The sequence below is a fragment of the Heterodontus francisci genome, chromosome 10 (genome assembly GCF_036365525.1).
Source record: "Heterodontus francisci isolate sHetFra1 chromosome 10, sHetFra1.hap1, whole genome shotgun sequence".
Classification (NCBI taxonomy): domain Eukaryota; kingdom Metazoa; phylum Chordata; class Chondrichthyes; order Heterodontiformes; family Heterodontidae; genus Heterodontus; species Heterodontus francisci.
The window spans coordinates 17775046-17788666 of NC_090380.1; the positions used below are offsets into that span (position 1 = coordinate 17775046).

The following is a 13621-nucleotide window of genomic DNA, read 5'->3' on the forward strand; positions in this document are numbered from 1 at the left end:
TGAGGCACATTAATTTTGTCATGCACATGGATTTTAAGTTGTTGCTGCAGCAAGGAAATAACTTGTTAAACAGATCAGCCGTGGCTGGAAAAGACATTTGCATATTAACAGAGTGCTTGGAGGGACAAGGGACACCTGACACCTTCAACCCACAATGGACCTTGATCACCAGGTAGTGTGTGTAAGAGGAGCATTCTAGAGACTGCTACTGGTTAGAACAGCTGGTCACATGACTAACTGGCTGTTCCAGGGTTTTTTGAACTAGCCACAGAAAGTTTGCTCCTGGATTGAGAATATCTCTCCTGTCTGCTCCCATCTCTTTCTCACAAGTCTCTGAATCAACTGAAGACACATGAACCCCAAGAGAGAAAATTCTCCTACAGCGAACAAGGTTTAAGAAGAATACTGGGCCCCAACAAAAAGCAAGATCTACCTACAATCAAGGACTCTACAGTGAGCTCGAAGAACCGTAACAAAAACTCTTCAGACATCGTCTCAAACTTTTCCACTTCATTTTTCTTCTGCTCTTTTCTGTCTCTATTTGCATGTGTGTATCGTGCAAGCATGCTAGCGTAGGCGTCAACCGAATTAGAGTTTAAGTTCAAATTTAATAAATTTCAGTTTTTCTTCTTTAAACCTAAGAAAACCTGTTTGTACTGGTTTCTTTGCCTTATAATTGGAAAACAGTGAACAAGGATTCACCATGGGGGAGCTAAAACATGGCGTATTAAAAATTAAACCCTGTTATGCTAAGACCAGGTGAAGACTGAGAGGGACCCCTAGACACCTTCCTCACCAGGTCGTAACAACGTTTAATTAAGTAAAGTACACATGAGCAAATACATCCCTGCAGGGAGTTTGAGCCAGAGTCTTAATGGATATTTTGTGCAATTTTTCTACTGTCAGTTATTGAGAGCAGGTGCGGCATTGGGTTACAATAGTTATTTTTGCCTGCGTTTTGAATCCAGTCAGGTTGAAAGGCCCCTTTCTCTTAGAAGTCTGTGTTAGGACTGCTATTAATGATTATATAGCTCTACCTCTGCACCACTTCTCATGACCCTTCTACTGCTCATTTAAATAAGGTATGATGACCTCCATTAAACACAGGGACGATGGAAACCATCATCTTTGCTTGGGATAGAAATTCAATACTGTACTAATGTGCCTCCTGGCTTGCTCTACCATGAAGCACTGCAGGCATCCATCAACAGGCAATAAAGACACAGTACAAACAAGACTGTTGTCCTGTGAGGTCATAACATGGTGTCAGAGTAGAGCTGAGATTGAGTGAAGAGCTGTATAGAAGCAATGCTACTAAAAGAGTAACTCAGGAATGTTCAGAACTGTTGAAAGCTGCTAAAAGCCACAGGAAGCCACTGGGTAAGACACAATGGCTGCAAATCTTCCTCTCCCAGTGCCAGTCAAAATGAAAGGTGATATGAAGCAGAACTAGCAGTTTTTTTCACTCGCAATGGCAAAATTATGAAATTGCAACAGATTTAATTAACAAACCAGAGCAGCTGTGAGTAGCTACACTTTTATCACTGTTGGGGAGAGACTCTTACAAACTGCGTTCCACCCTAAATCTTTCCAAAGAACAAAAAAAAATGGACAGCAGAAATTTTGAAAGCCTTGAAGGCATGCTTTGAACCCCAAGTGAACGTAACTTAGAAACAGTATGTGTTCAATATCAGGGTAAAAGATGAAAAAGAGTCCATTGATCAATATGTGACTGCATTAACATAGCTCGTAGAATCCTGTGACTTTTGCGCAACTAAAAGATGATCTAATTAAAGACAGGATTGTATCAGACATAAGAGATCCCGCAGTGACAGCACATCTACTGACAGAGCAGAAACTTAGTTTCAGGAAAGCACTCGACATGTGCAAAAGTATTGAGGTTGTAAATCAGCAGCTAGGGCATATTCATGGCAGAACAGACCAGGCCTTGCATTATACTGATAGACATTCCAGGCTGAAAGGGCAGAAAGATCACGGACAAAGGACAGGATGCAAATACTGCACAGGACATCATACAAAGGAAAGGCAATTCTCATTGCAAGAAGCTGAATCATTTTGCACACAAGTGTTTGGCTAGAAGGAAGCACAACAAGCAGGTACAGATGGCCACTGGAGAGACATCAGCCGAAGATTCTGACAAAGCACTATACACCATACAATAGGTTGGTTCAGTCAGGTCAATAGGTCATAAATGGTTTGTGACAGTTAGAATGATGATTGCAGAAGGAGAATATCAAGTCAACATAAAGTGCCACATAAACACCTGTGCGTAATGCAACATTATGGCCTTCATAGACCTAAGCAAAGTGGTTTAACATGGTGATCCAAAAATGAAGACCTCAAAGGTAAGGCTGAGGCTACATGCTGGCACCATACTAGTGCCGAGAGGACAAGTTACTCTGAGAGCCCAATGCAATGGCAAGAACAAAGATCTGGAGTTCCAGATCATAGACGACAAGCAAAAGCCACTCATTTCAGCCGGAGCAAGTCTAAAGCTTGGACTGGTAACTCTCAACGTGCAAAAAGAGATTTGCAACGCGTCGCAGCACATTAAACCACTGACCGTGGAATAGATCCGAGAGGAGTACAATGATGTATTTACAAGCTTAGGATGTCTTCCTGGAGAATATCATCTCAAAGTCGATGAGAGGGTAAGACCAAAAGGAAAGTTCCAGCGGCCCTCAAGGCTAGCCTGAAAGACAAGAAAGAAGAGCTGGGAAAGTATGGAATCATCAAGAAAGTGACAACTCCTACAGAATGGAATAGCAGCATGGCAGTAGTGAAACAACCTGGAAAGCTGAGAGTATGCATCGACCCAAAGGATCTAAATAAAGTTCTGAAGAGATCTCACTACCCCATACCAACCATCAAAGGAATTTTGCCACAGTTTGCAAAGGCAAAAATCTTCACTACCCTAGATGCAAAGGATGGTTACTGGCAAGTGAAGCTGGACGAAAGCAGCACTTTCTAACTACATTCTGGACGCCGTTCGGGAGATACAGATGGTTACGCATGCCGTGTGGCATTTCCATGGCTCCAGAGGAGTATCAATGCAGACAGCATGAGATAGTTAGTGATCTTCTTGGAGTGGAAGCTATAGTGGATGATCTGCCAGTTTATGGATATGTAGACACAATGGAAGAAGCCATTGCTGACCATGATCAAAATCTAGTCCGACTTCTAGACAGAGCTCGCCAGATGAACCTGAAGCTGAATAAGAACAAATTGCAATTAAAGATGCCCGAAGTCAAGTACACAGGTCATGTACTGACTTCAAAAGGTCTTCATCCGGATCCCGAAAAGGTGAGATCAATAGCAGCAATGGACGACCAACAGATGTAAAAGCAGTTGAACAATTTATTGGATTTGTCAGCTATTTAGCAAAGTTCTTGCCCAATTTGTGGTCGGAGTGTGAACTATTACGCCAACTCACTGCCAAGGACGTGCAGTGGTATTGGGGCACAGAACAAGAAGCAGCTTTCACTAAAATCAAGCAACTAATGACGGCACTGCTAATGCTGAAATACTATGATGTAAATGATGAAGTCACTCTGCGGTGTGACACCAGTGAGGCAGAACTTGGAGCAACCCTAATGCAGCAAGAACAACCAGTTGCATTTGTATACAGGGCGTTAACGCAAGCAGAACAACACTATGCTCAGATCAAAGAAGAGTGCCTGGTCATTGTCTTTGCTTGTGAACATTTTCATTGATACCTACTTGGAACAGACAAAGTGACAGTCGAGTCTGACCACAAGCCACTTCAAAGCATTTTCCTCAAGCCGCTACTATCTTCTCCAATGCATCTGCAAAGAATGTTACTCCGGTTAGAGAGTTATCATCTGGACGTGACATACAAGCAAGGGAAACAGATGTACATCGCTGACATGCTATCGAGAGCAGAACTCTCTATGAATAAAAGAGATGCTACGACAGAGTGCGAAATCTTCCAGATCCAACGTGAAGCTGCAGCTCGATATGCTCTGGAAGTCATCAACCCAGCAGAAACATTGAATCTGACAGACATGCGCCTTGCTCAAATCAAGCAAACTCCCAATAAGATGCAACTCTCCAAGTGCTGCAAGAAGTAGTGATGAAAGGACGGCATGACAGTATCAAGGACACTCCTGTAGTCACAGGAGCATATTGGGCATACAGAGATGAACTCACAGCCCAAGATGGCGTCTTGTACAAAGGAAATAGAGTCATTATCCCGAAGGAGATGAGAGGAGAGATGCTAAAGCGCATCCGTGCAAGCCACCAAGGAATTGAGTTGAGTTTGAGGAAGGCAAGAGAAGTGCTCTACTGACCAAACATGAGCAATGAAATCAAGGACCACATCAGCCAGTGCAGTGCATGCAACGAGTACCAAGCTAAACAAGTGAAAGAGCCGCTGAAGACACATGACACAACAGACAGACCGTGGATGAAGCTAGGAGTAGACCTCATCACTCTCATAAGAACTGATTATCTTGTCATCGTAAACTACTATTCTGACTATAGGGAGTACACACTTTGGTCATTACGGCATTCCAGACATTGTGATGAGCGACAACGGCCCTCAGTTCACGAGTGATGAATTCAGCCGCTTCATAAAGGATTGGGAAATTCAGCACCATAGTTCATCTCCACACTAGCCCCAGTCAAATGAAAAGGCTCAGGCGGCAATGCAAATAGCCAAAGGAATCATAAAGAAATCGAGCAAATCCAGCACAGATGTATACAAGGTAATCCTCGAGTGGAGAAACACACCTACTTAAGGCATGGAAAGTAGTCCAATGCAAAGACTGATGTCACGCGGCTCCCAAACTACTCTTCCAATAGCAAAAAAGCTACTGCAGCCAGAAGTAGTAACAGGCGTGAGTGACAAAATCAAGGTGAAATGGCAGAAAACCAAATTTCATTTTCACAAAACTGCCAAACCGTTGCTAGAATTGAGCATTGGAGAGCCAGTCAGGGTACAAACCTTCAACATTCTCAACAAGAGTCAGTCCAAGTGGCAACTTGGAACTTGTGTGGAGCAGTTGTCACTTCCATCATACGTGGTGGAAGTGAATGGCCAGATAAGCCGTCACAACTGCATGCACACAGACAACTGGAGAAGCTGTTCCTTCACTGCAGGCGGCCGATCAGGAAGATGTGAACTCACCATCTGCACAGACTACAGATCAACCATCAGTCCCAAAAGTCCACAAAAACCCAACAACAGAAATGGAACAGTTACCGCAGCAACAACAAGTAACATGGGAACGACGCTCCCTGGAGAAGGAAAATCACCCAGATGACCAGCTAACAATAATGCACACACGGGCCATTAAGAGACCGGCACGATTTAAAGATTGCGCAGAGACTGACAAGAATAACAAACTGCTAATGCGTGAGAACAGTTGTATACATAGGGGGTAACTTGGGCAGCTCACTGTGTAAATGATAAGGTATGCAATTTTTGGGGGGTTTTTTTGTATGAAAGGGGAATGTTTGGGATAGAAATGCAATACTGTACTAATGTACCGCCTGACTTGTCATAGTCATGTGACCTCTACAATGAGGCACTCACTGCAGGCATCCATCAAGAGGCAGTTCAATAAAGACATAGTACAAGCAAGACAGTTGTCCTGTGAGCTCTTAATAGTCTTCAGCTCCCATCACAAATACTCTACCCTCACCACCAATTCCATCTCCATTCCTGGTTACGGCCTCAGGTGAAATCAGACTGTGTGCATTATCGGCATCCCCTTTGACCCACGAGCTGAGCCCTTGACCCCTTATCCTCTCCATCACAAAGACTTCCTCCGCTGTACCATGTGTACTGCCTGGTAATACATTAAAAATCTTACACATATTCACACTTCCTGCCAATTTTTCCCATTACAAATTCCTTTGTAATTCCTTTGTCCATTTTTGTCATGCTGTATCAGATCATCGTCTCAGTGGGAAGGCAATGCATTGACAACATAAGTTTACATAGCAAGTTCCATTATAAATATGGATGTAGGAAATTATGTAAATATATTAAAAAAGGACAGAGTGTATGACTTGAAAAAAGGACTGAATTTTTTTTATATGCGTCAATGTCGAATTATTGCCTGGGCTCTAACCCCACTTCGCCTCAAGACTACACTTAGTCTTGATTTTCCTTGAGACATTAGGGAATGCTCTCGACATCAAAAAATTGTCCAAGACTTTCCTTCCCCATCAAGGAACGGCAGTATTCTCTAATATGCTTTATTGATTAGAACCTTCATTATCCTGGAACACTCCTGGAGATGAGCATTTGTTACATTGAAACTGGAACCTATGGAGATGTGAAACTAGCCCGTGACATCTGGAATGTGGAAAAACAACAAGTCAAACAGACCTGCAGAAGATCAGACAATTGGGAGAGGAATGAGACGTTGAATCACAATTCTGTTCCTTTTGCTGGTTTTTTTTTGTTTAAAACATAAATCCATGATCTGGAAACCCCATTATTGGAGTCACTATAATGATCTGTAAAATCTTAGTTTTAGTTTAGAGATACAGCACTGAAACAGGCCCTACGGCCCACCGAGTCTGTGCCGACCATCAACCACCCATTTATACTAATCCTACACTAATCCCATATTCCTACCACATCCCCATCTGTCCCTATATTTCCCTACCATCTACCTATACTAGGGACAATTTATAATGGCCAATTTACCTACCAACCTGCAAGTATTTTGGCTTGTGGGAGGAAACCCACGCAGACACAGGGAGAACTTGCAAACTCCACACAGACAGTACCCAGAATTGAACCCGGGTCCCTGGAGCTGTGAGGCTGCGGTGCTAACCACTGCGCCACCCTAAAAACCTGTCTACACTTAAATTAAAAGTTGGTATTGTTTTATTTTCAGTCCAAGTAAAGTTATTTATAGATTTTACCAATATTACTTGCATTGAACATTATTGTCGAGGATCAGCTTCTTCCTCTTTCCGATATAAATAGTTAGAAAGGCTTTCAACCCAAAGCATGGCAGTCCCAAAACGGAACCAGCATCAAGTTCTTTAAAGTGCTTATTGTACATAACTAAAACAGCAAGAATTTTGTTTCCAGGTCACAGTCACAAACACTGCTTTAGCTTTTATTTGGCTCATCAATATGAGAAGGCATAGAACAAGTGCAATTTTTCATCAGCCAAGAGTAATAGTACAACTGAAACATAAGGTATATTTACACCTTTTAGTGCTCTCACCTGATGGTCCTTCTGTAAAAACTGATAAGGTCTGTCCTCCAACGCTCTGCATTGTGAACGGATGCTCCCTGGGTGCGCTAATTGGGGCACCTTTTCCGCTGGCATTTTGGATACTTGCAAGCTCCTCATTTAAAGTAAAGGAAACCTGATGGATGAAAGTAGCCAAGTCAGCTGCTACAATTTCACAGGACTAGCAGCACTGCTCAAAATGGAGCCATATGATTCAAACAATGGCAAATATTTGATGTAACTACAATTGTAACTGTGGCAATGGTAGTTTTCTCAAATCACAAGAATCGGCACTGTTTCAACAAATTAGTGAGAAACTAACAATCACTCAGTACCTTTAGTTGTAAGCTTCAACCTTTAATTATTTTTTAAAAGGCACATTCGGGAGACAAATATTTGAATTGGACATATACATTCACACGAGGAAAACAGGAAAAATTCTTGGACATTTCAAAGCCAAAAATAAAGATATCACAGAAAATCACAAGATAATTTTTTTCGCCATTTAGGCACTTTGAATGCTACTTAGAAAGACAAAAATTAATACTGTCAGGAAGAAAAACAACTGCAAAAATATGCAAGCTCGAGGAACAGCACCTCATTTACTGATTAGGCATGCTACCACCTGCCGGACTGAACACTGAATTCAATAATTTCAAAGCATGACGGGCCCCACTTTTTGTGTTTAATTATTTTTTATTTGGTTATTTTATTTTAGGTTTTTTTAGTGTGTTTAGTTTGTTTCTACTGTGCCTACCCACCGTTTTTAAATTTTTTTTTAAATCTTTGTGCTTGGGGTGCTTTGTGCTTTACAGTCAATTCATACCCTCTCTCTACTAACACTTTGTCTTTCAGCACACCATTAACATATTGTTTGCCTTTGTTCCATGACCTTCTGGTCAGTTATTCTCTGTGACCTTGTCCGATCAACACCTTCTCTTTTGTTATCTCTTGCCCCCCCCCCCACCCGCCGCCCCGCTTCCCCCCCCCCACCCTTTACTTGCTTAAAACCTTCTACATTTCTAATATGTCAGTTCTGAAGAACAGTCAGTGACCTGAAACGTTAACTCTGCTTCTCTCTCCACAGATGCTGCCTGACCTGCTGAGTATTTCCAGCATTTCTTCTTTTTATTGCTATCAATGCTGCTCTGTTATGCCTCTTGACTTAAGAGGCCCAATAGCTGACCAGGTAAGGGATGAATGGCAGCTCAGACATTGGGAGCTGAGAAGATATATAGCAGAACAGAGTTTCTGACTTTTATTTGATGTTTCAATGTTATGGTCAATAGGATGCAAGTAGTTAGAACCAAACTTGTATTCTAGTGAATAGGATCAACATCAATGGTTTACCACACAATTATTGAGTAAACGCTGCTTTCTCCTGTCCCTTGAATTCTGTTGTGTTCACTTTTTAAGCATGGTGCAGAAATGCAAGTGTGGCACTTCAAGTGTGATGTATTGTTGTTATTTTATAAAAACACGAATGGATCTCCTGTGGCATTGCTCACAGAATAGAATCATAGAAAGTTTACAGCACAGAAAGAGGCCACTTGGCCCACTGTGTCTGCACCAGCTGGAAAAAAAGCCACACAGCCTAATCCCACTTTCTAGCATTTGGTCCGTAGCCCTGAAGGTGCACATCCAGGCACCTTTTAAATGAGATGAGGTTTTCTGCCTCTACTACCCTTTCAGGCAGTGAGTTCCAGACCCCTACCAACCTCTGGGTGAAAAACAAAATTCTCATCTCCCCTCTAATCCTTCTACAAATCACTTTAAGTCTGTGCCCCCTTGTCACTGACCTCTCTACTAAGGTAAATTGGCCCTTCTCATCCACTCTATCCAGGCCCCTCAAAATTTTGTACATCTCAATCAAATCTCCCCTCAGCCTCCTCTGTCCAAGGAGAACAACCCCAGCCTATGCAATCTTTCCGCATAGCTGTGATTTTCCAGTCCTGGCAATATCCTTGTAAATCTCCTCTGTACCCTCTCTAGTGCAATTATATCTTTTCTATAATGAGGTGACCAGAACGGTTCATAGTGCTCAAGTTGTGGCCTAACTAATGTTTTATATAGTTCCAGCATAACTTCCCTACTCTTATATTCTATGCCTCGGCTAATAAAGGAAAGGATTCCATATGCCTTCTTAACCACCTTATCAGCCTGTTCTGGTACCTTCAGGGATCTGTGGACATTCACTCCAACATCCCTCACTTCCTCTACCCCTCTCAGGATCCTCCCATTTATTTTGTATTCTTTGCCTTGTTTGACCTCCTCAAATGCATCACCTCACACTTCTCCAGGTTAAATTCCATTTGCCACTTTTCTGCCCACCTTACCAGTCCATTGATATCTTCCTGCAGTCGACAGCCATCATTCTCACTATCAACCATGCAGCCAATTTTTGTGTCGTCTCCAAACTTCTTGATCACTTCCCCTACATTTACGTCCAAATCATTAATATATACCACAAAAGCAGTGGACTTAGTACTAAGCCCTGTGGAACGCCTCTGAAAACAGCCTTCCACTCCCAAAAACACCCGTCAACAATTACCCTTTGTTTTCTGCCACTAAGCCAATTTTGTATCCAGCTTGCTGCATTCCCCTGGATCCCATGGGCTTTTTTTTTTAAACCAGTCTGCCATGTGAGATCTTGTCAAAAGAGTTTCCCACATGGGACCTTGTCAGTCGAAAGTTACACGAAGGGTACACTAAATTCCCACAAGGGTCTGCAAACAATTAAGATTCAGTCTGGTACTCGATCATAATTAACTTTTCAACCAGATTATTCAAAATTCAAGTCATACATATGTGAATACAATATGAAGCAGATCAAACACGCACATGAACAATCACGAGGAAAAATTTAATCTCACATAAAGTTGAAGTACATCCAAGTGATGTCAAGAATTAAGCAGTTACATGAGTCAAGAGTTCCAGAACCTAACACTTGCTTTAAATAACCACCACGCACCACACCTCCCAAAACATGCCCACTGCCAATGGAGCTAGCAACATTTTTTTTTTATTTGTTCATGGTCTGTGAGCATTACTGGCAAGGACAACATTTGTTGCCCTTCCCTAATTGCCCTTGAGAAGGTGGTGGTGAGCAGCCTTCTTGAACCACTGCAGTCCATCTGGCGCAGGTACAGTCACGGTGCTGTAAGGGAGAGAGTTCCAGGATTTTGACCCAGTCACAGCGAGGGAAAATATACAATATTCTCCTTCTCCCATAGGACAACACAAAAGAAAAATGGTAACTATTATCAATCCTAAGCGTCAACCCAGAGCTGTCTGCTCTCTTCCCCTATGACTCCTTGTACAAAAAACATTTTTGGTTTCTACACCCATCCTCAAAGACTCCAGCCACACAGCCATGCAAACCACCTGCAGCCTAGCAGCCAGTCTTTCACATAAGCCAACTAAATCAATGACAATCAATGATTGATCTGTTAGCTTAATATTTCAACCCGCCTGCCTACAGAAATGAAGAAAGGCTTGAAAGGTTAGGGCTTCTTTTGCTGGAGCTGAGAAGATTAAGGGGCACTCTGACACAGGTCTCGATTATAAAGGGTTATGATAAGGTAAATGTAATAGGCTGCTTCCACTGGTCAGCGAGATAGTAACTGGAAGGTACAAATTTATGGCCAGAAAAAAATTGAAGTTATTAGAAACAAAAGCTTCTTTTCACAGAGGGCAGTTAGAATGTGGAACATTGTTCAGAACCAATAAATTCTGTCAAATGAGGATTAACTGCTTGAATAAAAGGGAATATTTAAGGATACTGGGAGTGATCAGGAGAGTTTAAGTTTAAACTGGATGGTGTGAAACATGAAATAATGAATAAGGCCAGTAAACAGAAAGACCACACAGGGTAAGTAAAAAGATTTTCTCATTTGATATGAAGGTGGAAAAAACTGTGACATTTACCTTTGTTATATGACGGTTTAACAATTAAACTGAAATTTCAAATATACCTCAAGTTGCTGCTTTTAAGTCCCATCACTATTTTGAGAAAGGAATTGGAAATTTCATTCCCCATAAAAAGTCTACTTTTAATATTAATAGGTTATAGCAGTTTCTGGGATACACGGTAAACAGGATAGTCAAAACATTCCCGTTCTCATCACCCTGTACGCTTAGCTGCAGGTCTAAAAAAAACAGGACAGTACTATTTAATGATTGTTTCAATGATTCAAATGCTGTGATTCCCCCCTGATCTATTTCATGAAAATTTAAACACTCAGCTGTACAATTTGAAGAGGATTACAATCAGCAAAGGGCTATATATTTTTAAAAGGGCACTTACATCTTACAAAACAATTACCAAGCTCAGTAAACAAATCATCCTCTGCATCATAATTACATTATAATTAAGTTGTACTTATTTATAGGGGCGGAAGCTGCAAGTTTCCCTCCCCACCCAGTGTTGGTCCCGGGACTGAATACAGTCAGGCAAAATATGCAAAACAAAGACAGTGAGTACATTTTAAAATGCAGCTGACCTCATGGCGTGCAGCTTCAAAGTACTCCTGCAAGTGTATAGTTGCTGATAGAGTGTTTAAATGGCATTAATAAAAAAACAATCAAAAAGTAAAAGATTGGGGAATACAAAAGGTACAGCAGGCAGTACAGGACTGTCAAGACAACTAGGGTATTTTATGTTTAAAACATATTCTTTCCACTATCAGAGTTCCTCTTGCTATCTAGGTTGCTAATTCTATTAGACAGTCCTTTTCTAGCTGTTGCTTTGATTAATCTCTCACACAGCCATATCCTCAATCCTGTATCTTAGGTAAAATTAAGTCATTTGCCATATCATTCAGGGTTTACTTGAGCACATTTTCCACACCCATTAATTCATGATTGAATTCAGTGCTTTGTCTCTGCACCATACGGCTGAAAATATCGAAAAACCAGTGAATGCATTCAGGAGCTATCTTGCAGATGATATAAAATGGTAACAGGAAAACCCAGTGTACAGTGAGTTATAAACAGGACCAATTCAATCACTAACTCCAGTACAGGATGACAAGATGGAGTCATACAATTCTCAGCATGGTCATGGCACAAAGCAGCTTGCTTTGTTTTCCTTCCATAATTCCATATGGAAAGTACATCAATTTTCCTGCACACATGTTACTCTTTTATTTTTTCCACATGCAAAATCAGGCAATGGCGTTGACCAAGATCCTGGCAATAACCCTGCCTTACTTTTAATTTAAAGAAATCACTTTAAAGTTGGTGTGATAGCAAATACAGTGCTGTGTTAAAAAACTTCATTTGGCGCTGGAGGTTTAAACACAGACTGTACTATAGGAAAATCATCCCCTTGAAGCGACAAAGTCTGGAGAAACTTGGGCAACTCAACCAGAGGGGAGGTGAAGATTTTTTTTTTTTTACATAGCCAGTTGTGATCTGGAGTGCACTGTCTGAAAGAGTGGTGGAAGCGGATTCAATCAATTTAAAAAGGGAATTAGATAATTACTTGAAGGGGTAAAAATTTCAGGGCGATGGGGAAAGGGAAGGGAATGGGACTAACTGGATAACTCTTTCAGAGTCAGCAGAAATGTGACAGAGTACATTTGTCCTATCATTCTTTGTTTTCACAATTCATTCTGGATAGAAGGCATCAGAGAGATGATGTTAAGAAGTGGCAGAGGTGGTTAACAGTACAGAAAAGGTAAATACAGAAAATTATTTATAATTTAATTACCAGATCAGGACAAAGAGCACATGCTCAAAGTGTTAAAAGATAACTTTAGGACAGGTATCAGCAAATTCTTCTTCGCACACAGATTCATATACGGAATAGATCCTGGATACAGCAGTGGAGAGAAAACTCTCCAATCATTTGAAAGTCTTGGATGCTCCAAAGGGGAGACTTCAGGGTCCTACTAGATGGATAAATTAATATGCGCTGAATTGTCTCCCTCAATTGTAATTATCTCATGACAATGTCCTTTAGCTAATCCATAAAACAATTCACAAGCCTGCCCCACTTTATTTCCAGACCATTAACTTGACAATTTATCCTAAAGATATCTTACATTAGGTGTACACGGTTGGCCCTGCTGCTAAGGAGGAACATGACATTTTAAATTGCTGCTGTGACCTCTGAGCTCCATAATAATTTGGCAATGGGATATTCCTGATTGCAAGTCAATCCTTTAGTCTGCAGAGAACATTAAGACTTTGCATTAGACTTGACTTTAATGGACTTTACCCAATAGAGCTGGTCTTGACATCAGTTTGGAGCTATTCTTTTTACATTTGTGAGAAAGGGGGGTCTGGTTGATGCCACAGCATCATTACCTAAGAAGGACAGGACAATTGCTATTGTGCTCCACTATTGAAAACACATTACTGTCCTGATTTGG

At 41.3% G+C, this 13621-nt stretch overlaps 1 protein-coding gene across 2 annotated transcripts in view; it reads right to left on the minus strand.

Annotated features, from left to right (window-relative positions):
• The window catches only part of gtf2f2a (general transcription factor IIF, polypeptide 2a), a 139056-nt gene that overhangs the window by 80054 nt on the left and 45381 nt on the right, over nt 1–13621 (minus strand). For both annotated transcript variants that reach the window (XM_068040183.1, XM_068040182.1), the window contains exon 4: nt 7236–7380. In XM_068040183.1, the coding sequence (XP_067896284.1) occupies nt 7236–7380 (145 nt within the window). The remainder of the gene's footprint in view (nt 1–7235; nt 7381–13621) is intronic.